The sequence below is a fragment of the Symphalangus syndactylus genome, chromosome 2 (assembly GCF_028878055.3).
Source record: "Symphalangus syndactylus isolate Jambi chromosome 2, NHGRI_mSymSyn1-v2.1_pri, whole genome shotgun sequence".
Taxonomy (NCBI): domain Eukaryota; kingdom Metazoa; phylum Chordata; class Mammalia; order Primates; family Hylobatidae; genus Symphalangus; species Symphalangus syndactylus.
In genome coordinates, this window is record NC_072424.2 from 21,821,770 (window position 1) to 21,847,556 (window position 25,787).

At 44.8% G+C, this 25,787-nt stretch overlaps 2 protein-coding genes across 2 annotated transcripts in view; both read right to left on the reverse strand.

Moving 5' to 3' along the window:
• The window catches only part of ENO4 (enolase 4), a 412,386-nt gene that overhangs the window by 347,910 nt on the left and 38,689 nt on the right, over nucleotides 1-25,787 (reverse strand). The window lies entirely within an intron of this gene.
• Nucleotides 76-24,114, reverse strand: LOC129465681 (pancreatic lipase-related protein 2). Its single transcript, XM_055248066.2, has 12 exons — nucleotides 24,066-24,114; nucleotides 21,328-21,482; nucleotides 19,382-19,507; nucleotides 18,457-18,591; nucleotides 17,580-17,691; nucleotides 15,361-15,480; nucleotides 14,069-14,188; nucleotides 10,846-10,964; nucleotides 8,850-8,979; nucleotides 7,275-7,386; nucleotides 3,486-3,653; nucleotides 76-185 (listed from the first exon to the last, which is right to left on the reverse strand). Exons 1-12 carry the CDS (start codon nucleotides 24,112-24,114, stop codon nucleotides 122-124), a joined length of 1,410 nt encoding a protein of 469 aa, XP_055104041.2. The 3' UTR covers nucleotides 76-121.

Here is a 25,787-nt window from a genome sequence, read left to right on the forward strand (position 1 = left end):
CTCCAATCCCCCAAGTCATTTCTGAAATGTGAACCCAGAAAGTACAGAATGTCACACTAACAGCTCACCCTCAAACCGAGTGCATTAAAGATTTTATTACCACAATAGCCACACCACGTTTTTAACAAGGGTAAAGAGATTGCAAAACGTTTTCTTCCACAGTGTCGCTGCTACAAAAATTATACCTGTGGAGGAAAAGATTGTCAGCATGAGGCTCTTTTGCTTGTGGAAATGTGACTTCAGGTGAGTAAACGGCATTTGGGCAACCCCCTGGATTCGGCTCCCCTTGACGGAAAAGTTCTGCTTTACCAGGCAGAGTCCAAGTAATTCTTACTAACTAAACCTGCTCACAGAGCACTCCTCTCCCCATGTGGGCTCTGAATGGGTGGAAAGTGAATCAGCCATGTCAAACTGAAGCTTTGCAAATGGCAAAACTGAGGGGTCTCCGATGGGACTGCCTCTTTGGGTCTAGCAATGAGTTCTAGGGACCAAGAGTGCCCCAGCCAGCTCAGAGGGGACTCTCTCTGTCAAATTAAGATCAGAGAGAGCCCCTCATACACTGCTCTGGGAATGTAAAATGTGGCAGCCACTTTGGAAACAGTTTGGCAATTCCTCTAAAGGTTAAACAGAGTTATCGTATGGTCAAGCAGTTCCACTCCTAGGTATATACCCAAGAGGATGAAAACAAAATCTTGTACATAATGTTCATAGCAGCATTATTCATAATAGCCCCCAAGTAGAGACAACCCAAATGACCAACTGATAAATGAATAAATAAAATGTGGCATAGTCGTATAATAGAATATTATTTGGCAATAAAAAAGAATGCAGTACTGATACATGCTACGTGGATGAACCTTGAAAACGTTATGCTAAATGAAAGAAGCCAGTCATGAAGGACTATATACCGTATGACTCCATTTACATGAAATGTCCAGAATAAGAAAACCTACAGAGACACAAAGTAGATTAGTGGATGGGCTGTGCCTAGGGCTGAGGAAAAGGGATGTGCGGGTGGAGGGATGATGGCTAACGGGTCTGGGGTTTCTTTTTAGGGTGATGAAAAGATTTTAACATTGTGGTGATAGTTGCACAACTCTGTGAATATTCTAAAAGCCATTGAATTGCACACTTTAAATGGGTGAACTGTGTTTTATGGTAATTATGTTTCAATAAAATTGCTTAAAAATAAAAAAGATCCTGGAGGGTTATTAATCCTGAGAAACTGCAGATAATGGGGGGCTACTATACTCAGTTGTAAGGCACAACAAGGACTGGGACCCAGGTCTTCTGACAGCCCATCCAGTGTTCTTTCCACTGTGCCCATCAACTCAGCCAGCTGGATGTGAAACTGAGAAGTCCGTATGGTCTGGCAGTGCAGTGCAATGTGAAAATGTCTGGATTTCTCAGTATTTATTTAGCTACATTCTGAAGCTAACCCAGAGGGAAGGCCAGCTTGGCCACACCGTTCCCCTTGCATCAAAGACACCTGCAACAGAAGGAAGAGGCCGGAAGTGGCCAGCTTCTCATGCTTGGTGCTTGCTCCAACCTGACTTGGTTAGTTTCTCAACTAACCATGTGGCAGCCACTGGTTAGTGCTATGAGCACCAGTTCACTGCTATGAACATTACGTACAAGATTTTGTTTTCATCCTCTTGGGTATATACCTAGGAGTGGAACTGCTTGGCCATATGATAACTCTGTTTAACCTTTAGAGGAATTGCCAAACTGTTTCCAAAGTGGCTGCCACATGGTTAGTTGAGAAACTAACCAAGTCAGGTTGGAGCAAGCACCAAGCATGAGAAGCTGGCCACTTCCGGCCTCTTCCTTCTGTTGCAGGTGTCTTTGATGCAAGGGGAACAGTGTGGCCAAGCTGGCCTTCCCTCTGGGTTAGCTTCAGAATGTAGCTTCTTAAGGAAAGAGCCCTCATGTGGGCTGGGGACTCTGGTGTTTGGATTATAGAGCATGTGTCCTATATTGTACTTAAAACAGGAACTCCACCCCCACTTAAATACTGGGAAATCCAGACATTTTCACATTGCACTGCACTGCCAGACCATACGGACTTCTCAGTTTCACATCCAGCTGGCTGAGTTGATGGGCACAGTGGAAAGAACACTGGATGGGCTGTCAGAAGACCTGGGTCCCAGTCCTTGTTGTGCCTTACAACTGAGTATAGTAGCCCCCCATTATCTGCAGTTTTGCTTTCCATGACTTCAGTTACCTATGGTCAACTGAGGTCCCAAAATAGGAAATGGGAAATTCTAGAAACAAACAATTCATAAGCTTAAATTACGCATCATTCTGAGTAGCATGATAAAATCTTGCTCTGTTCAGCTTTGTCCCACCCAGGACATGAACTGTCCCTTTGTCCAGCATATTTCCTATTCATATAGGATGTATGAATAGGAAAAACAAACATAGTATATGTAGGATTTGGTACTATTTGAGGTTTCAGGCATCCAACTGGGGTCTTGGAGCATATCACCCATCCCCCCAGGTAAGGGGGTCTACTGTACACAAAGTGATGGCACACTGACTGTGACATCTGACCCTTCCAATAATATACTGAGTAATTGGGATTATTGCCACTTTTACAGCCAGCAAAGTTAAGTCATGCAGCTGAGCAAAGTCTTGGTGTCTGTTATGAAAACATTCTGAAGTTCAATATTTTTCCCTTTAGATTCCCTACATGACCTTAGACAAGTTACTTGACTTTCCAAATCTTACTTCCTCATCTTAAAACAAGATCAGTTGAGAGTCAATATTTATGTTTCCTTTATTCTCTAATATCCCATTGTTTTTGAATTATCCTCTTTTGAGATGTCATTCTTTCCATATGTTAAAAACAGTTATGTTCTCTCCGAATGCCTACTAAGTAGGATTCTATTCTCTCAGAATGGAAGAACTTGCCACTGTGAGCCAGATTCCCAACACAGTGAGTATCCCTCTAATGCTATAGTCTGTAACCAAACCTGTTTACATTAATAACTGTACGTCAACTGGAATTAACTCAGAGATTTCCCCTATGTGCTTCCCAAGTGTTTTCCTTATTGTTTGAGATAAAATAGTCATTCATATTTGCCCATGTCTTGAATCTGTGCCTACAATCATTGCCTTGCCCCTGCCAAGTTGAATTTTGCCTAAGGAAAAAAATGTTTGGTTTTTCAAAGTAAATCAGATGGATGGATGGAGAGTTGAGATGAATAGCTGGGAAGATGAATGGATGGAGGGAAGATCAAATAATGGCTGGAGGGCCAGAAGAATGATGAGATAGGTGTCTGGGTGGATGGGCAGAGGAATAAGTGAATGGGTAAGTGGCCAAGTGGTTAAAAGGATAGAGAAATGGATAGATGGGTAGATGAATGGATAAGTAGATGGGTACATAGATGAGTAGATGGGCAATTGGATGAATGAATGCACAGACAGATAGATCAATATGTAAATATAAATAACCAAACTTAGATGCAATAAAAAATACATACTCAGTCCCATATTCACCACTTTGCACTGTGATTTGGGAAGCCCCCAGTTTGGGCTCAGAGAGACTTATCACACGTTTGTTCCAGAGGAACTTAACTTTCTGTATTTTTCCAACATTAAGATCCACATCAATAGCACACGTGTGGCTTGCATCTGGTTTGAGGGATCCTCTGAAAATGTAGACATAAAATGTTATGTCAGCTGGATATATGAATACATAACATGATTGCGATCTATCACTTCTCTAAACAATAGTTGCTGTTGTTGGTTTTCTGCAAACATCTTGGATGACTTCATACACATCCAGGGGCTGCCATAACATAAAAGTATTTGTGCAGAACACACCTTTTAAAAATACTGGACTCCAGATTTCCACTGTTTTAGTTTTTACTTACAGCTAAGTCAAATATTTGGGGTGGCATATTAATGCTCTATTTGTTACAGGACCATTTGGGGCAATGTCTTATGTTTAAAGACGCATGTGGTTCAGCAGATGCCATTTGTTAGCATCTCATGTGTATTACAGGAATTTGTCAAGGACATTTAATTCAACACGAACATTTTTATGTAAAAGCTAGTGCAAAAACAGAACCTAACTTTATTGTACAGGTTATGCATTCATCTAACACATATTTACCAAGCACCTCATATGCCCAGCAAAAGCCAGATGCTAAGGCCACACAGCATGGATGAGATGGCCACAGGCTTCATATGTGTACCTATGTGTGTGAGGATGGGGTGTGTGTTGGGTGTGTGCCATACAGATGTGCCTTGCCTGAAGAGATTTTGATATTTACAAAACCCGTCAGAAAGAAACCTATGGGCAATATCCCTGATGAACACAGACACAAAAATCCCCAACAAAATGCTAGCAAACCAAATCCAACAGCACCTTAAAAAGATAATTCATCACAATGAAGTGGGTTTTATTCCAGGAATGCAAGGATGGTTCTACATATGCAAATCAACAAATGTGATTCAACATATAAACAGAATCAAAAACAAAAAACATATAATAATCTCAATAGATGCAGAAAAAGCTTTTAATAAAATCTAATGTCCCTCATGATAAAAAGCCCTCAACTAACTAGACATCAAAGAAACATACCTCAAAATAATAAAAGCCATATATGACAATCCCACAGCTAACACTTTATCGAATGGAGAAAAGTTGAAAGCATTCACCCCAAGAACTGAGACTAGACAAGGATGTCCACTCTCATTACTCCTATTCAACACAGTACTGCAAGTCCTAGCCAGAGCAATCAGGCAAGAGAAAGAAATAAAAGGCATCCAACTGGAAAAGAGGAAGTCTGCTTATCTCTGTTGACTGATGACATGATTTTATATCTAGAAAATCCTAACAATTCCCCCAAAAGTCTGCTAGGCCTGATAAATCACTTTAGTAAAGTTTCAGAATACAAATTAATGTACAAAATTAAGTTGCATTTCTATACACCAAAAATGCTCAAGCTGAGAACCAAATCAAGAACTCAATCTCATAAACAATGGCCATACACACAAAATATACCTAGGAATACATTTAGCCAAGGAGGCAAATGAACTCTACAGGGAGCACTATAAAACACTGATGAAAGAAATTGCAGATGACACAAACAAATGGAAAAACATCCCATGCTCATGGATAGGAACAATCAATATCATTAAAGTGATCTACAGATTCAACGCAATTCCTATCAGATTAACAATGTCATTTTTTACAGAATTAAAAAAACAATTCTAAAATTCATATTTTAGAATATGAATAAGAAAGAGCCCCAATAACCAAAGCAATCTAAGCAAAAAGAACAAAGCCAGCAGTATAACATTACCTGACTTCAAACTATACTACAAGGCTACACTAACCCAAACAGCATGGTACTGGTACAAAAATAGACACATATATCATTGAAACAGAATAGAAAACCCAGAAATAAAGCCACATATCTACAGCTAACTGATCTTTGACAAAGTCAACAAGAATAAACAATGAGGAAAGAGTTATTGAATAAACCTATTCAATAAATGGTGCTAGGATAACTGGTTAGCCATAGGCAGAAGAATAAAACTGAACCCCTATTCTTCACCATATGCAAAAATTAACTCAAGATGGATGAAAGACTTAAATTTGAGACCTGAAACTATAAAAATTCTAGAAGAAAACATAGGATAAAACTCTCCTGTACATTAGCTTAGGTGAGGCGGGTGGATCACCTGAGGAAAGGAGTTTGAGACCAGCCTGGCCAACATGGTGAAACCCCACCTCTGCTAAAAATACAAAAAAATTAGCCAGGCATGGTGGCGGGTGCCTGTAATCCCAGCTATGTGGGAGGCTGAGGCAGGAAAATCGTTTGTACCCAGGAGGCAGAGGTTGCAGTGAGCCGAAATCTTGCCATTGCACTCCAGCCTGGGCAACAAGAGTGAAACTCCATCTCAAAAAAAAAAAAAAAAGAAAGAAAGAAAGAAGTTACGACTAAGACCTCAAAGCAAATGCAGCAAAAACAAGAATAGACAAATGGGACTGAATTAAACTAAAGAGCTTCTGCACATTAAAAGAAGCAATCAATGGAGTATACAGACAACCTACAGAGTGGGAGAAAATATTACAAACTATGAATCTGACAAAAGATTAATATCTAGAATCTATAAGGAACTTAAATCAACAAGAAAAAAACTAATAACCCCATCAAAAAGTGGGCAAAGAACTTCTCAAAAGACATACAAACATCAAGCAAACATATAAAAAATTTCTCAACATCATTAATCATTAGAGAAATGCAAATTAAAACCACAGTGAGCTACAATCTCATACCAGTCAGAATGACTATTATTAAAAAGTAAAAAAAAAATAACAGATGTTGGCAAGGATATGGAGAAAAGGGAATGCTTATACACTGTTGGTAGGGATGTCAGTTAGCTCAACCCCTATGGAAAACAGCATGAAGATTTCTCAAATACCTTGATAGAAAAATAGAACTTCATTTTGACCCAGCAATTGCACTACTGGGTATCTACCCAAATGAAAAGGAATAGTTTATCAGAAAAATACCTGCACTTGTATGTTGATCACAGCAATATTCACAGTAGCAAAGTCACGGAATCAACCTAAGTGTCCATCAGTGGTTGATTGGGTAAATAAAATTTGGCATATAGACAACATAAAATACTATGCAGCCATAAAAAAGAATGAAATCATGTCCTTTGTAGCTACATGGATGAAGCTGAAGGCCATTATCTTCAGCAAAATAACTCATAAACAGAAAATCAAATACGCATGTTCTCACTTATAAACAATGGATACACATGGACATAAAGCTGGAAAGAATAGACACTGGGAACTCCAAAAGGAGAGAGGTTGGGATGGGGATAAGGTTAAAAGTTTATCCATTGGGTGCAATGTTCACCGTCTGGGTAATAGGTAGACTAGAAGTCCAAACCTCACCATTACACAATATACCCATGTAATGAATCTGCACATGCACTCACTGAATCTAAAATAAAATAAAATAACAAAAAAAGAAAAAACAATCTAGTCAGGTGACTGACATTCCAAAAGGAGTTAGCACATGACTCATTTTCAATAGTGAGTTCCCTCTCTCTGGGCCTCACTCTTCTCATATGTAAAATGGGACGATTGAACTAGACACTGAGACTTTCTTCCAGTTCTGACATTCTAGGATTCAATGGTTCTGTATAATAGATGCCTAGATTTATAAAGCACTTTATACTCAATCAATTTTGAATAATCTATTATGGAAAGTATGATCATTTCACATTACTATTGAACTTACTTGAAAATCTCATATTGTTCTGAGTTTCCATTACTTCCATACAAAGCAATCCTGATGTACCCATTCACTTTCTCTTTTCCAGAAAGTGTGACTGATACCTTATATCTCCAACCTATCCAAAGAAATACAACACATTTAATGAACTCATCTTATTGAAAAAATGATCTATGAAAACATTATTGTCCAAGCTCTGAATCCTCCAGGGGTGAGAGGCAATAGGACTGTGACTTAATTGAATTCCTGGGGTCCAGGAATTAAGGGTTCTAGGTGGGAGCAAGGGACTCAGGGTTCAGTAAATATTATAGTTCAGCACAGTCCCTTATGAACACAGCAAGGTATGTGCTCTTGGATGAATGAAGGGCAGCTGATACTGCACATGTGTATTTTGACTGATACATGGTACAATGGACTGAATTCATGTGGGTAAGAACCCACATGAATGGGATCAGTAACCTCATAAAAGAGACCCCAGAGAGCTCTCTTGTCCTCTTTCCACCACGTGGAAGTACACAACAAGAAGACAGCAATGTGCAGCAGAACCTGATCGTGCTGGCACCCTGGTCTCAGATTTCCATCCTCCAGAACTGTGAGAAATACATTTCTACTATTTATAAGCCACTCAGTCTGTGGTACTATGTTACAGCAGTCTGAACCAATGAAGAAAATGGGTGTATTGCATGTTGTTTCGTCACTTGCCTTCTTACTTAATACACCTTAGAGGTTTTCTCTCTTCAGTACGCAGAGGTATAACCTTCTTTTTAATGGTTACATGTAGTATTTAATCTATAGTATTTAGTCATTTACCAAGTGGTGGGCATTTAGGTTTTCCCCTCAATCTTTCACTCTTAAAGAGCAAGCATCTTTGAACACATCATCTTACGCACACACGCAAGTATTTCTCTATGGTACGTTCTGAGAAGTGAAGTTACTGGGTTAAAGGAATGTGCATATAAGATTTTATAGATACTGCCAAACTGTTATCTTTCATGATAAATATTCTGAGGATTACAGGAAATACTGTAAGTGAAAAGCGTTTTGTAAAGTGCTGATAGAAATTTTTAAATTTGAAACTCCCTTAGAAAATAACTGCTCTTCTTTCCAGCCATTATATGATATTATTCACAGTAAATGAGTCTTGATAATTTTGCTATCTTGTACTTTTAAAATAAGAAGCAGGGCAAAATGATATCACCACGAAGTGTGTGTGTGTGTGTGTGTGTGTGTGTGTGTATGTAGGAGGACTAATATAATAGATAGTCATGACTGCAGTGACTTCTTGACTTACAGTGACTTTCACGTTGCCCTCTTCTGTTAATAGATGCATCCTTCCAGCAACAGGGGTGGGTGAACATGTGACCCAGCCTGGGCCAATCATTGTACTTTTCTCTGCTGGTCAGGAGTATTGGTTAAAGGAGTGAGACCCAACACAAATCCCATTTCACTGTCCTTTCATTACAACTTAAGCTTGTTGTAGTTAAGTTTCTATCCATTGTCACCAAGGATACTGACTAATAAGGTTGGCACACTTTTAAAAATTAGTTGCAAGAATTTGAAGTGAGTAAAATGGAAACTTACTAGTAAAGTTACCACTCTCTCCTGTGTTCAGGAAAAAGGTTTGTTCCACAGCACTGGTTTTCCCCTTAAATTGGTCAGCATAGTGCCCCATTTTGGGGCATCCTTCAGCTGGACAAGGGAAACAGTTATTCTAGTGGGGAAAAAAAAACATAATTTGTCTGTTAGGGGTAGACCTTTGACTCACTCACTTCATCAATCAATTCAGCTTCCTTCCTATGTCTATCTACCTATCTACCCATCAGTCACCCAACCATCCACCTTTCATTTACCTATGCAACCATCCATCTACCCATCCATCCCTTATCCATCCTTTCATCTACCCATCCATCCATTCTCATACCCATCCACTAATCCATCCATTCCTGCATCTATCTACCCATGCACCCATGCATCCATGTATCCATCCATTCTCTCTTCTATCCACTGACTCATGCATTTCTTCATCTATCTACCCATGCATCCATGCATCCATGCTTCCATCCTTGGAATTGTGCATAGAACTGTGCTAGACCCTGCAGAGTATCCAAATAAGTGCCTTGAAAACTTGGAATATAGTTGGGAAAACAAGTCATATCCAGGAAGCAGTAAAATTAAAATATGAATGGGGAATGAAATACAATATATGTAGGGAGAAGATAGGGAGAGATAACAAGTTATTTCAAAAGAAGTGAGGAAGGGAAGATCCAGGACCATTTTCACGTTAATGTGAATTATTTCTCCAGACTTGTTGATTCTTATTTGTTGCTTCTCAAACGATAGTTCTTTAATTAGGCGCAGAAGAGGCAATTTGCTATCTTCGAATCAGGGATTTGATTGCTTTATGCCACAGTGTCATTGTCCTCTGCTCTTTGACATCATGCCACATCCAAAATGCATGATGTGTAGAGCTATTTTGTTATTTGGAAGGAATCAGACAAGTACTGGAGGCCACATTGTTATCCATGACCCAACAAGAACTAGCATAGTGAAGGCTTCTCACTGAACACTCACAGACCTTGGAGATCAAATATGATGTCCTTTTGACCTCAGTTCAACCCAAGAATGTCAAGGTTAAAATTAGTTTTGAAAGGACAAAATATGAGTTTAAACATCTTAATGAAGTAATTAAAGTTTAAGTCATCAAATAATGAATGAGTTTATGTCATCAAATAATGAGTGAACATTAAATGAATGTCTTTAGTTGTAATACACTGAGAAGGACCTGCTATTACTCATTGAAGCACCGCCTAAAAAATCAAACAATTTCAGAGAGTGGGATATTCTGCCAAATACCTGGTCTGAAATCTTCATAACTGGCAAGTCTTCAAAGACCAAGAAAAAATGGGAAGCTGTTCTTGATTAAAGGAGACTAAAGAGACAACAAACTAATTGCAATGCAAAAAAAAAAAAAAAAAAAAAAAAAAAAAAAAAAAAAAGAAGGGAAGGAAAGAAAGCAGGCAGGCAAACAGATACAGCTCTAGAGGGCATTATTTGGATAACTGGAGAAGCTTGAATATGTACTATATATTAGAAAATATTAGTGTATCAAAGATACATTTCTTGAATGTTATTCTATAGGAGAAGGATCTTGTTTTTAAGAGATGGGGGCTAAAGTTTTTATAAGTAAGGTGTCATAATATCTTTAATTTACTTTCACATAATTTAGGAAAAAGTATACATACACACACATATATAAAATGTTAGCAATTGGTGCATCTAAGTGATAGGTGTACAGTATTCATCATTAGTCTTCTTTCACCTTCTTTGTAAATCGGAAATTTTTCTAAATGAACAACTGGGGACCCTAGTAAGGGCCTAGCACAGTCAGGTCTGTGCCTTCCCCCTCCAGCCCACCCTGCTGCCCGGTGGAAGACGGCTTTGTGAGGCACAGAATTTCCATTACCTCCTTGCATTAGTTGCAGAGTTACATCTCTTTGTTCTGTTCTAAGCCACAAGAACACAAAAACACCCCAAACAGGGCCACCAACATCTTCCTCAGCCTCCTGGGGTAACCTACCTCCTGAAACTCATCATAGGAGGCACAAGGATAGCCCAGGAAGCCATCAGGGTTGAGGATGCTGCTTGAGTAATACTCGAAGCTTCTTAGGTGATTGCAAGACACAGAGCCACTAATTCCTGAAAAAAACAAAGGCCCCAGGAGCTCAAAGGAGGCCTTTCACTTTTAAGTGTGAATAACTCATTCTGACTAAGGAGGAATCAGCTGCACATTTCACCGATGGGTGTCGGCTCCTGAATATCTTGGGGCATTCGCTGAGCAGGGACCTACTCAGGGCTAGGTGACTGTGGAGGAGTGACATGTCCTGACAAGCACTTTTGTCCACTCTTCCAGGGGCCAGGCATGTAACACGAATGAGGAGGGCTGGGGGCCGGGAATAGCGTGGAGTAGTGGGGGAGAGAGAGAAAGAGAGAGAAAGTGATAGAGAGAGAGGCAGACAGAGGCAGACAGAGGCAGTTGGTCAGGGGAGAGAAAGAGAGAGTCAGAGAGAGACAGAGAGTCGATGGGGGAAGAGAGAGAGTAAGAGAGAATCAGAAAGAGACAGAGAGAGTCAGTTGGGGGAGAGAGAGACAGAGAGTTGGTAAGGGAAGAGAGAGAGACAGAGACAGAGAGTCAGAGAGAGACAGAGAGAGTTGAGGGGGAGAGAAAGAGCGAGATTCAGAGAGAGACAGAGAGTTGGTGGGGGGAGAGAGAGACAGAGAGTCAGAGAGAGACAGAGAGCCGGTGGAGGGGGCGACAGAGAGACATAGACAGAGAGAGAAATGGAGAGAGAAAAAGAAACACAAAAAGAGATAGTGATGAGAAAGAGATTCAGAAAGACAGAGAGAGAGAGGATAGATAGAGAGACAGAGGAGAGAGACATAGAGAGGGTATACGTGTGTGTGTATATATATATAGTATATATACACACATACACATGATATATATATTATATATATATACACATACACACATACAGAGAGAGAGAGAGAGACTAAGAAAAGATAGCAATAGCTGTTAAAAGGGCCCCTCTAATCCTACACAGTCTAGCCAGGTGTCACATGTTCAAAGCCCCAAATCGCCTGGTCCTCTGATTTTTTCATAAGAAGCCAGTAGCTCCACTTCTACCTGAAAACCTTCGCATGCGTGAGTGAAGGCAGCGCATCCCCATGTTAAAAACAGTTACCGTGCCGGCCCATCCGATGCTGCTGCCGACCACATCCTATCCCTGTGAGGACTCCAGAAACACCAGGCAGGCCTTCCCCATCAACCAGGCTTTTTGATTCTTTCTCTTTGCTATGCAGGGCACAAGGTAAAAGCGGTGACGGCAAGGTGGCCATGGCCTCTGGCCACTCTCTCACTGCATTTTATTTATCATCCTTTTCTTTAGAAAAAGTCCGGAAAGGTGTTTTTTCACTTCTCCGGATCCTTGGTAGAAAACTTCCCATGGGGAAATGCACGGCGACCCTGGCACACCTGTAGACCACTCCTGCGGGGTCTGCGGGGCTTTATTGCCACCCACTGAGAAACGAACACTTCCCTTTGTGCCCAAGTGGCTTCGTTCTCCACAGCTCCCGGCCCTCGGCCCAGTGACTTCCAGCTGAAGCCACATTCCCTGTGCCCACGCCGGTGCTCATCACAGGACAAAAGAACCTGTTTCAAACTTAATTGTTTCTTTCATCCAAAATTGCTGCCCTGGGACCCCATAATGAAGGAGAAAGTGGATTTAATTATTCCTCAGCGCCCAGTGCCTGGGTGACTCAGAGCTTGACTAATAGAAACACACTCCAGTGCTCATGGGCTTGTTCACTCGACATTGCCTCGCTAATTAAACCTGGGCTTGTTCCTATTATGTGTGCCCTGCTCATTGTTTGTGGGAGGGGGCAGCTATTATTGTGACTCTGGTGCGCTTTCAGGGAGCCTGGAATGGCCACGTCTCCCCAGGAGTTACCTGAGAGGGCAAAAGCTCCTTTTGTTTGCTGGTGGATGCTGGCGATCGCTTTATCGACTCTGCTCTTTGACATTAAGCACATGGAATATTAAAATGACACACAAGGCTACTCAACTCAATTTAAAAGTATATTTCATGCCTGCTTTGGACGAGGCCCTGAGCAGGGTACTGGAGTGTCTGAAATATGCAAAACATAGTCCTTGGCCTTGGGGAACTCCCGGCTCAGAAAAATAGACTAAAATGATCACAGCCCCAAAACCTCCCTTCCCTTTTCAGGGAGGAGAGTGAAGCCTGGTGTCAGGGGAGGGGCGACAGGAATCAAAAAAGGCCAGAGCAAGGGGCAGCAAATCAGATGGGGCTATGAGGTCACCTAATGGTGGGGCATGGACCCTGCTCTCTCAGATGAACAGAAATGTACACAGCTGGCCAGCAGCCACCATGGGTCTCCCAGACCTCCAGGCCTCCCCCTCCTACACGTGCACCCCAAACCCACAGAGCACATCCCTCCTTTGTCTTCTTCTTAGCACAGTCCCCTTCCATTTCTAGCACCTAACAACAGCAACAGCAAGCAAGTCAAGGCCTTCAAATCTTGGCCTATGCCCTGCAGTTCTTCAAGGAGCAGGTGCTGCAGGTAGGATGGGTGGTCAAAGCCAGAGCCAACATGCCAGCCAAGCCGCTGTCCCAGGATCCCGACAACAGGGAGATACACAGGCTGGGGCATGAGATCAGGGCTTTATAGTTAGAAATTGGGCTTAGATATAGAGTGGCCTTGGATGAGCTATGTAACTTTTTTTTTTTTTTTTTTGAGACAGTCTCACTCTGTCACCCAGGCTGGTGCAGTGGTGCTATCTGGGCTCACAGCAACCTCCACCTCCTGGGTTCAAGTGACTCTCATGTCGTAGCCTTCTGAGTAGCTAGGACTACAGGCGCATGCCTCACGTTCAGCTAATTTTTGTATTTTTAGTAGAGATGGGGTTTCACTATGTTGGCCAGGCTGCCCTCGAACTCCTGACCTCAAGTGTTCTGCCCACCTCAGCCTCCCAAAGTGCTGGGATTACAGGCATGAGCCACCACACCCAATTGAGTTATGTAATTTTTCTGATCCTCAGTTTTTGGATCTGCAAACTGGGACTAATCAGAGTAACCATCTCATTGCATTGTTGTGAAAATGCCTGGCACATTTTCACAACACTCCATAACGGTGGCAAATGTCAGCATTATGAAGGCCAGACCATGCATTCTGCTTTCTCCCCAAACAGAGCAATTGCTGTCTTACTTCTTTAATTTACATACCTTCCCATATTCCATCGATATCAATAATTGTTGAAAGGATACTTTTCTTACATCCGGGCATTTCCTTTCCTCCATTTGGAAAGAAATCCAGATGGCCCACCTTTTGGCTCATTCCAAAACCTAAAACATTTGAAGCAGAGATGAGCGGTGAGGTGAGTGGTCCCAAAGTTAGGTTGTGGCCACAGCAAGACCCTTTTTGGCAAATTCTCCCTTTATTATAGCTACCACTGCCTCTAGCTCTGCAGAAAGTTCTCAAAGATGGGTGCTTGGCAAGATGAGGAGGAAGGAGAGGGCAGAGGAAGTGAGATGAGGGGGAGGCTGAGCTTTGGGTGAGTGAGACACATACATTTGGATGTGTATCTGTGTGTCTTGGAGAGTCCTGGACCATGGTGATATGCCCTGGTACCATTACGCACCAGTAGACATATCAAGACTGGTACAATTTGTATTACTTTACTCATTTTAAAATTTTGATGTCTCCATTATATTGTTATGTGGAGACTACATAATATCATATTGTTATATTGTGAGCCATAGCATATGGCTGGGATCTTTGGCTTTCAAAGCACATGAACCCATGATCAAATCCTGGTTTTACTTACAGATTTTGTGATCTGGGGCAATTACTTAACCTAATTGAGCCTCAGTTCCTCAGCCATGAAATGGTGATAATAAAGCCCACTTTTTAGAGTGTTACAGAATTAATAAGCTAATGCATGCACAATGTTCAGTGTAGCACATGGCAAACACTAAGTAAGTGATAACATCATCATCATCATCAAAAACATACCCTTTATTGGCAAGTTTCATGAGTGGCTATGTAAGAAAATATTGAAAAAAGAACACTGATTTTAGAAGAATTAAATAATGGGATAAAGTCTCCAACAAAACAAAGTGTAACCAAAGCTTTGACTGAAGAAGTAAGAAAAATATTCAAAAATCAACTTCGTATTTTGCAAGTACAGGTCAAGTTTTAAGAATGAATACATCTGCCACATTAGTTACTGGTAGATTGGGGAAGGATGCAGAGTTTGAAGATTGATTGACAACCTTTCATAGACTACAGAAGGGTTTTTGTTTAACCCAGGGCTGCAGGCTGATTCTACTGGCATTGAGCTAGCTATTTATTTGGGACTGGTACCCATTTTGACTGGTTGGTGCCCAAGCCATTCCTGTAGCTATTTCGAATGGCCTCCCCTGCTGCGTGTGTATGTGTGTGTGAGAGGGGATATCTGGACCCAATGTCATTAGCTGTAGCACAGGTCAGCAGGAGATGGGATTGAGGAACTCACCTAGGGAAGGAATCATAGGAGAAGAATCTGTGTGAATCACATCCACAAACATGGCGTCGGATGGGTCCAACCGAACCTCCTCAGGCGCATCCTGGAAGCACGGCTCTGCTGGATCCAGCCCTGAAAGGAAGAAGGTAGGCAGGCTGGACTCTAAGAACTGGGATTTAAAGCCAGTACTGGCAGACTAAGCATGGGGATTCCTCCCACCCCAGCAGCTACAGTTCTGGGGATTGGGTCTGCAGCTCTTGGTCTGCCTGGGAGAGACAGTCTGGGACAGAAAGGCTGGGAATGGGGTCATTGCCTGTGGATGAACATTCAGAAATACCCAGTGCCTGGCTCCGTGGAGGATCTGGGTAGCCTCCGTACACCCCTTCTTTCCCTTTCTCTTGTTGTTCTCACGTTACCATTTGGCCACTGCTCTCAGAGACTGCAAGACCCCAGGTCTTACCCAGCTGCACGCATCTACTCCTTTGTGTGGCTCATGCCATTCTCCAGCCTGCTGTGCCCTTTCCCACATTCTTCCTTTATCTAAATCTTTCTCCTCCAAACCCAGCTCACACACCACCTCCTCATGTTTAAATGGAAAATCTAACCCCTCTCCTTTCTCAGCCCATTCCATCCACTTTGTATTATGCTGTCCCCAGGTCATCTTCAGAGAGAAACAGAGTGTGGGAGGAGGGGGCACACAGTGGCCTGTATTCTTGCCCTAGTTCTGCTCCAGGTCAAATGTCTGTCCTCTCTGAGCTTCTGTGTCCTTATCGGGAAAGTAGGAATAATGACAACCACCTACCTTACAGGGTCGTTATGAAACCCTCATGAGAAGATGTAAGAGAAGGGACTTTGCAAACTGCAAAATTCTACATAAACACAAACCAATACCCCCTCATCCTTCACCCAGTGCCTTGGGCAAAGAGACACTCGTTAAATGTTGATGTGAACTGTTTGGTGAAGTTACAAACTGATTTGGCTGCACAAAATAAAGTTATTTGTGTCTTTGCCTTATATGCATTCAGTTTAGTGCTTCATTCATTCATTCAGTATTTACTGAGCACCTTCTATATGGCAGGTCTCAGTGTGCATTTGCATTTTCTGTCTTTGCGTGGCACAGTAAAGACATTCAAACAATTACGTGGAACTGATGAATTTTTAAAACCATCTCACATTTTTTCTTTTACTTTGCCATACTCTGAAAATAATAGCCCTTAAGTCATGGATTTAATGTGCTAGTTATATCTTTCTCCTTTTCTTTTCTTTCTTTTTTCTTTTTTTTCTTTTTCCTTTTCTTTTCTTTTCTTTTTTTTTTTTTTTTTTGAGGCGGAGTCTCGCTCTGTCACCCAGGCTGGAGTGCAGTGGCGCGGTCTCCGCTCACTGCAAGCTCCGCCTGCCGAGTTCATGCCATTCTCCTGCCTCAGCCTCTCGAGTAGCTGGGACTACAGGTGCCCCCCACCACGCCCGGCTAATTTTTTGTATTTTTAGTAGTGACAGGGTTTCACCTTGTTAGCCAGGATGGTCTGTATCTCCTGACCTCTTGATCCACCCACCTCGGCCTCGCAAAGTGCTGGGATTATAGGCGTGAGGCACCGCGCCCGGCCTAGCTTCTTTTCTCCTCCCCTCCCTCCCTCCCTCTCTCTCTCTTTCTTTCTCTCTCTCCTTGCCTCCTTTCCTTCTTTTCTTTTCTTTCCTCCTTTCTTTCTCTTTTCTTTTTTTTTTTTTTTTTTGAGATACGGTCTCCCTTTATTACCCAGCGTGGAGTGCAGTGGGGCTATCCCAGCTCCCTGCAGCCTGGAACACCTAGGCTCAAGCAGTCCTCCCACCTGGGCCTCTCGAGTAGCTGGGACTACAGGCGAGAGCCATCACGCCTGGCTAACTGTAAAAATTTTTTGTAGAGACCAGGTTTCACCATGTTGCCAAACTGGTCTTGAACTCCTGGCCTCAAGCGATTCTCTCACCTCAGCCTACGAAAGTGCTGGGATTACAGGTATGAGCCAGTGGCCCAGCCTTTGTTTTAAAAAAGAATGCATTTTCAATTTTTAATTATCTATTTTCTAGTACACATTATGGAAAATTATTTTTAAATTTAAGGCCGGTTATCACAAAAAATCGGGTCCCCAGGAGGACCATCAGGGGCGCCCTTCGCCGTCGGAAGGTCGCTGGCCGAGGCTTCCGCGGTTAGCACCCGGGGGCCTGGGACTCCGGCCCAGGGCCCCCGCGACCCCTACCTGTGATCCTGCCCACGCGGCCTCCCAGCCTCCTGCCCGCCTCCGCGGCCGTGTGCGCGCCCAGGCTGTGGCCGATGAGATGCACGTCCTCAAAGCTGTACCCCAGCTGCGTCTGCGGAGGGATAGCGTGTCAGGTCCCACAGCACCGCGTGGGGACCCGCTGGTCTGAGAGCGGGGCGCCGGGCCCTGCCAGGGATGGGGGCAGGACCGGGGCTCGAGCACGCCGCCTGGGGCAGGGCGACCCCGCTCCCCATCTGCAGCCGGCAAGTCCCGCAGGCCGGCTTGTGCGCGGGGCAACAGTGCTGACCAGCGGCCACCACGCCAACTGCAGGCCACCTGGGCGGGCGAGGCACACGGCCTGCCGCCCCGGACTGCCCCACCCCCAGCTCCCTTTCCTCGTCCCTGCCAGGGGTATGGCCTGTCTGGACGAGTGCGGGTAGAGTGGGCCCTGTCTCTGGCTCCCCTCGCCCCCCTCCCGGTAGATCCTGCAGAAAGGTCCAGGGCCTTCTCTCGTGGGCTGGCAGAGGATGAAAACTCATCTTCTGCACTGGGAGCTGCTGCGCAGCCCAGCCTGCTCTCTGACCCTTGCAGAACAGCCTGCAAGGAAGGTCTATTTCAAAAGGGGAAACCAAGGCTTAGTTTGCCTCAGGCCCCACAGCTAGACAGTGATAGGGCAAGGTGTCTTCAGGACAGCAGGCAAAGAGGAAGGTTGCAGAGCTTCATCTTGGGAATGGCCTTTCTTGATTACAACCTGGGCTACTGGCTGCTGGCCCCTACCCCTGCCCACGGGTTCCCAGGCTGCCTCTCCGCACCACGTGGTACCTCCCTGCCCCTCTCTGACCCCTACCCACAGGACAGGGCCCAGGCAGGGTTTTACCGACAGTGCTTGTATTAAGAAAGCTGTCTCCGCCCCCACAACCCGAATGTTTTGCACGGCTTGGGTGTACATTGCCCGGGACCCATGGCTCCAGTCCACACAGATGCAGTTCACCTTCTCCACTTCAAACATTTTCTGGGGAAGACAAACAAGGGAGAGAAATCAATTTATAAACAGCACCCAATTGCACACCCCAGAGATAGGCATTCACATCTGTCAAACACCTAGCCCATGCCAGAGCTTTGATATTCCTATACCTGCCATAACGTCATCCTCACTGCAGTGCTATGGACTGGACATGCTAATACCTGCTTAACAGATATGGAAACTGAACCCTGGAATGGGTGAGTGACGTGTCTGAGGTCTCACACATTGTTAGGAACACAACCAGGTTAAAAAGACCACTTACTAAATCAGGTGTGAGCAGACTACTACTCAATAACATGTCAAATTCAGCTCCTTGGTTGCACCAGCCACATTTCAAGTGCTGAATAACATACATGGCCAGTGGCTTCTGATTTGGACAGTGCATATATAGAACACCTTCATCACTGCAGAACATTCTATTGGATAGCGGTGCTTTAGAGGGTAAAATTTAAGTGTTTTTTAATATCACAAAGGGGTTTTACATAAGTCATCAGGGATAAATGCCCAGTAGTTTGCTGCAGTCTCCACCTTGAGACTTTTTGACTGAACTCTGGGTATCTTCAGCCTCATAGGAGATTGTTGGCTAGAAATTGGTAGGTAGAGAGAGCTTGGTAATGGATGCCCTTGGGAACTGGGCTTTCCTCGGTGGTTTTAAAAAGGACCCATCTGTCTCTGAAGTATTTCTTTTCCCAGTCTAAGGGAAACTGGGGGTACAGTGTTTGAATCTGTGTGTTGGGTGCTGGTCTCACCAGGGCGTGGCCAAGTGGTGGGGCCCTACCTTGCACATGTCCGACGGCCAGCTGTCCTCCGCCTTGTCTAAGAAGCCATGGATGATGAAGTGTGTCTTGCGGTCCACTTGGAAGTTTGAAGCCTCAATGGTGTCTGGTTCTGTGCCATTGATTAGCTGGTTTAATTTAAAAAGATTAATTTGAATGTGGCCCTTTCCAAGCCACGAGTCTATTAGAGCCAGTTTCAGAATTGGTATCACAGCTTCAATGCCCACGAAGTTGGGTCAGACTAGAAGGAGCTCCTGACCTGGGGTTGTGGATAGATTTCAGAAAGTCCAAGTTCACAGACTTTCTATTTTAATTAATCCTTAATCCATATCTAGCATTTCAGTTAATCACAAAACTAGACAATAAACCACAGTGGTATTAGCAACACCTGTGATCCTGTCCCGGTAGAGGTCACAGGTATTTTCAGGTCATAATATAATTATTGCAGATATCTAAAAATATCATATATACTCATTAATATTTTAAATTACAGTAGTTATTAGACCAGCCCCTAGATCTTGTTATTTAGTGAGATATAAAAAGCACATATATGACTATATCCCATATTTATATATTTAAATGTTTTGGTAATTATTTTTCAATATAATTCGTTTCTTTTGTAATCCAATATATTTTAATTTGCATTTAAAAACATTGACCTGGCCGGGCATGGTGGCTCATGCCTGTAATACCAGCACTGTGGGAGGCCAAGGCAGGCGGATCACAAGGCCGGGAGATCGAGACCATCCTGGCTAACACGGTGAAACCCCGTCTCTACTAAAAATACAAAAAAAAAAATTAGCCGGGCGTGGTGGCGGGCGCCTGTAGTCCCAGCTACTCAGGAGGCTGAGGTGGGAGAATGGCATGAACCAAGAAGGCAGAGCTTGCAGTGAGCCAAGATCGCGCCACTGCACTCCAGCCTGGGGAACAGAGCAAGACTCCGTCTCCAAAAACAAACAAACCAACAAACAACAACAACAAAAAAAAATTGACCTAAGAAGGGGCCTTTAGGCTTCTCCCAGGTGGCCAAAGAGGTTACTGGCACAGAAAAGGTGAGGAACCCCTGGACCAGAAGCTTAAGTGTGGGGGCAAATTCAGTTCAGTGGAGCTGTGAGACTTTGGAATGCACTTCTAAATTGCCACAGGCTGCTCGACTCCCTTCCACCAACCCCTACAGATGAGATGCCAGAAGATGCGACCAACCCCTACAGATGAGACACACAGTAACCATGTCCAAGCCGACTCTGGGGTGGGGGCACTAAGAAGGCTGGGCTGTAACATAGAGTCCCACAGTGGGTGACCTCAGAAACCTATTGACAGACACCTGGTTCCCTAAACTGTCAGGGGCCAGAGCTGTGAGCTGCTGGATTCTCAGCAATGTCTTTCTTGAAACTGTCTCCTGGTCACTTCTGACACTCTCGAGCAAGTCTGATCTGCTTCTGCCGGGCAGACCTGCTGAAAACTGGAGGTTGCTCCAGAGGACCTCATCTTTTATCTACTGTGGCTACATGTCCCCTTGCCCCTACCTGTCTCCTAGCTCTTCAGGAAGGATTTACACCCGCCCCCACTCCCAATGCCCAAAAGGCTTCTCCTCCTCCACTCTCCTGTGTAGAAACGAGGCAGACTTTCCGGTGGCTACACCAGGCCTGGGCTTCTCCATAAATGCTGCTCATAGTGCCTTCCTCCCAGGGAACTAGGCATTTACGCTGGGGTAGCCCCTGAAGTTCTCTGCACCAGTGTGTGAATGTGTAAGTTTCTGGGTTAGGCATCAGTAGATTTCATCAGATACTCAGGTGTTTATGATCCTGACAGCTACGCCTTGGATTCTATGCCTTGGAGTTTCTGGAAAATTCCAAGGCAGTGACTTATGCCCTAGACAGCCATGCAAAGTCTCCACCGTGGCGGCCCAAATATACCCACCATGCAGCGCTTACATGCCCGCTCTTACTTGGAAGTTGTTTGGATTTTCATTTGTGTACAGAAGAAAGCGGGTGTCAATGTCCTCGGGGGACCAGGGAAGTAACTTTACAGGTCGCTGAAGGGTTCCTGCCCACGGTTTTTCATCGGAAAAGCAGCCAAGTTGTCCGTAGCAGACCTCTTTTCCTAGGGTGAGCCACAAACAGGACATGTGTGAACTTCTGGAAAGAAGCAATGTCATATCCATACAGGAAAACTCTGCAGGACAGAGCCCAGGTTTGGCTAAGGCCAGTGCTGGTCTTTATCTTTGCCATTTCCCAAACCTCTGGGACGATAAGAATCACCTGGGGGCCGCGGCGTCAGGGGGTGGGAAGGGCAGGTGGGGGCGGGCGGCAGTGTGGGGAACAGGTGTATTGTATATATATATTCATAGGTCCCTCCCTCAGAGATTCTGATTCAGAGGGTCTGGGGTGGGGTCCTGGAAACACATATTCAGTAAGTGCCCCTTACTATTGGGCAAATTGGGGAATTGCTGATGCATAGGTTGGTGCAAAAGTAACTGTGGTTTTTGCCATTGAAAGTAATGGCAAAAACCGCAATTACTTTTGCACCAACCTAATACAAACTGCTGCCTTAAAACCACCTCTTTCAGGAAACTTGCAGCTGGCCCTTTACATATAAGCATCAAATAGTGAGTATTTATCAAGTGCCTACAAACTCTGTAGCACTGAGTTGCTACTTTGTCTTGACATCTCTATTACACACAGCACAGGCCGTGCCCACACCAGTTCACATGTCTTCATGTCATTCTTTTATGCACATTTTTTTCAAATGATTCTCTGCCATTTCATGTTTTCCCTTTTGCTCTTTGAAAAGGTAAGTTTCTTAAGAACAGGAATGATTTGTGTACCACACTACGTGTAGTAGAGACCCAATACATGTAATCCATGATCCAAATAACCACATCTAAGTCCGAGAGTACTCTCTGTGTCCATGACAGTCATGATCACAGGATATGGTCACTACGGGTGACATAATTCCAACCCAAAGGATTATAATGGGTCCTTTCTCTTACGCTTCCTGAACTCTTGTACTGATGATGCCAAATATTGGTGAATCATTAAAAAAAACCCGTGAGAGTTTATATTTATTTGCTATGTGCCAGATACCATGTTAGTACTTTACTGGTATGGTATCATTTAAGCCTGAAAACACAAATATGGAATTAGTATTATCTCCATTTTACTGCTGAGGAAACCAAGGCACAGAGAGAAAAGGTAAACTACCCGAGGTCACAGCTAGTGGTGGAGGCAGGATTTGAACCCAAGAAGTTTAACTGGGAATAAAGCTAGAACTTGAGGGGACACAAAGATAAACGAGATATGAACCCTGTCCTGAAAGGGAGGAACTCTAATAGGGAAGCAATACTGATGGCGTTGAATTCATTCCGGGAAGAGGTTGCACCCTTGGAGGTGGACTCTAGGAGGCTCAAGCAATGTTTTTGCCCCAGGGGAAAGGTAGCTGGTTAAATGAAGGGGCTCGAATGCAAGACATCTGGGCTCTGTTAGGTGGAGAGCAGGAAAGTGTTGGAAGGTGTGAGTTGGTGAGGTTGAGGGGAGATGGTGGTGGCAGTGGCAATGCTGTGCTTCCACAGGCAGTCCTGTGTTTTTGGGACTCGAGTACAGGGGGCTGAGAAGCAGAAGAGCCTGAGGAGGCTGGAGGCAGGGAAGTGAGAGTGAGGCTTGAGGCCTGAGGCTTGGTCCTGGTAGGGCTTCTTGCAACTCGCGAGGACCAGAAGCTGGGCAAGAAGGAAGGCCCCAGGAGGAGAGAGATGAGGAGAGAGCCTGGCGTGAGCCTTGGGGAATGTCCACATTTGGGGCAGGAGGAGGCTGCAGGTCAGCAAAGGAGATGAAGAGGGGTTGTATGGCTGGAGGAGCAGTCGCACCCACCCCAGTCTCTGCCATCAGGAGCCCGGCCTTAATTCATGGCTAGGATGGAAGGAGAGGCCAAGAGTGGGCTGGCAGGGTTGAGAAGACAAGGGGGAAGTGTCACAAGGCAGAAGAAAGCCCCCACAGGGACCCAAGGAGACCATGTCTCCTACAGCAGGACTTGGGGGGCCAAATTGGGCAGTGAGGTGTTCTGGCAGGAGAGGAGGTGAGGCAGCCCCCACGGAGAGGGAAAGGCTCCCGGAGGAAGCACACCTGTGAAGGCGTAGGCAGATGGGAAGTCAGCAGGCTGGGACTCAGGGGCTCCAAAAGAAAAGGAGGTGATTTGTGTTTTAGGATGAGTAGAACTTGAATATCTGTATCTCCTCTGGACAGAGCCAGGTGGGGGAACAAATTGGAGAGACAGAAATGGTGACTCTGAGAAGAGGACACGTGGGCTTGATGGCAGAAAGGCAGGCTTGCCTGGCAGGACTGGGCTTTCTTGGGAGGGGGCACATCTACATGACTTTGGTCTGCAGGCGAGGACAAGGGCATTGGGACCCAGTGGGAACACAACACCCTCTGCTTGTCTCTCAGCCGTGAGAGTCTTTGCAGGAAGAAGGTGGCCAAGCAGGAGGGTTACCGTAGATACTCTGTGTCCAGCACGTTGCCCTGTGTCTGCCTGAGAGTCAACACTCTCTGAGTGGCACAATTGTTTTCTCCAAGTAACGATAATCCTCTTCATAATCATTATAATAATTATTAATATACCTGTAGCTGCCTTATCAAAGGCCAGCCCAGGCATGTCACTTTCTCCCCAAAGGATTGGTGACAGCATCCTCACCTCTGACTGTGGCCAGCAGGAGAAGGCCGAGGGTCCAAGGGGGCAGCATCTACATGGACAGAAACATAGACACACACACAACCACGTGCACAGTGAGGCTGGCAGGGGCAGGACCCAGCCGTGTCAGGAGCCCGGGTCACAAGGACAGTGAGTGGAACAGACACCCAGCAACCCAGGCCCCCCAGGGCTCTCCCTTGAGGTGGGGACCCTGAGGCTGAGTCCTCCCAGTGCACAGGGAGTTAGCAGCACACTAGGACCCCGGACTCAGGGGCTCCACTGTGGCGGCTTCCCCGCCTCTGGGCCACGTCCCTCTTGTAGCCTGGGCTGCCCCGGCCATGCCAAATCCTCTGCCCACATGGGGCCCTGACTTACCATGCTGCACCAGAGCTTCCACTCACAGCCCAGCAGGTTGGCTGTGGCCTTTTATAACCAGGCTTTATCCTTTGGACTCCTTAGAGGAAAGGTCGGGGCAGGATAGTTAAGGCTCTGCACGTGGGCACTTTGAACCTAACTTATCATAAACACATAAAACCAGCTCAACCCTGGGAACAGCAATGTTTGTTAAGTAAGATTCAAGGAAAGGAAAACCAACTTTGAAAAGGGAAAGAGCTCTGTTAATCTGAGTTTACAGGTTTAGTTGCCAAGAGATTGTGTTCCCAAAGTGGTAACAGGGAAACATCATTCCGTACATAGCATCTCTGGAACAAAATGCCCTTGGACACATGAACCCCCAAACCCATCATGTCATCCTGTTGCTCTTGACAGACTGTGCAGGCCTAGGAAGTCAGGAGACTTGCTGCTCAGTGGAACTGACTGTTTTTGAAGACACACACCTTACTTACTTTAGGGGTGGGAGAGGTGGAGAGCTACCTTCCCATTAGAGAATCTAGACAGAGGACAAAAATGAAGGCAACCTCACAGACGAAGCGCCAAAGAATAAAATGAGGCCAGGCGCAGTGGCTCACGCCTGTAATCCCAGCACTTTGGGAGGCTGAGGCGGGCAGATCACGAGGTCAGGAGATCAAGACCAACCTGGTTAACACGGTGAAACCCCATCTCTACTAAAAATACAAAAAATTAGCCAGGCGTGGTGGCAGGCCCCTGTAGGCCCAGCTTCTTGGGAGGCTGAGGCAGGAGAATGGCATGAACCCGGGAGGTAGAGTTTTCAGTGAGCTGAGATTGCACCACTGCACTCCAGCCTAGGTGACAAAGCGAGATTCCGTCTGAAAAAAAAAAAAAACAGAATAAAATGAACATGAACACTATTCAAATACAACTTTGTTTAGAAATAATATAGCTTGTCTTAAAAGTATTTCTGAGCTGCACAGACTATACCTTGACCTGGAGATAAGAAGGGGAGATATTTTCTTTTCTTCACTGCTACAGAAGAACCTGGGTGAATAACCAGGTGCCATCCTGCCATGTTTTAAATGGGTACGTAATTTAGATACACCAAAGTGCATACATCTTAAGTCGAAAATGTAATACAGGCTAGGTGCGGTGGCTTAAGCCTGTAATCCCAGCACTTTGGGAGGCCGAGGCGGGCGGATCATGAGGTCAGGAGATCGAGACCATCCTGGCTAACACGGTGAAACCCCGTCTCTACTAAAAATGCAAAAAAAAAATTATCCAGGTGTGGTGGTGGGTGCCTGTAGTCCCAGCTACTCGGGAGGCTGAGGCAGGAGAATGGCGTGAACCCGGGAGGAGGAGCTTGCAGTGAGC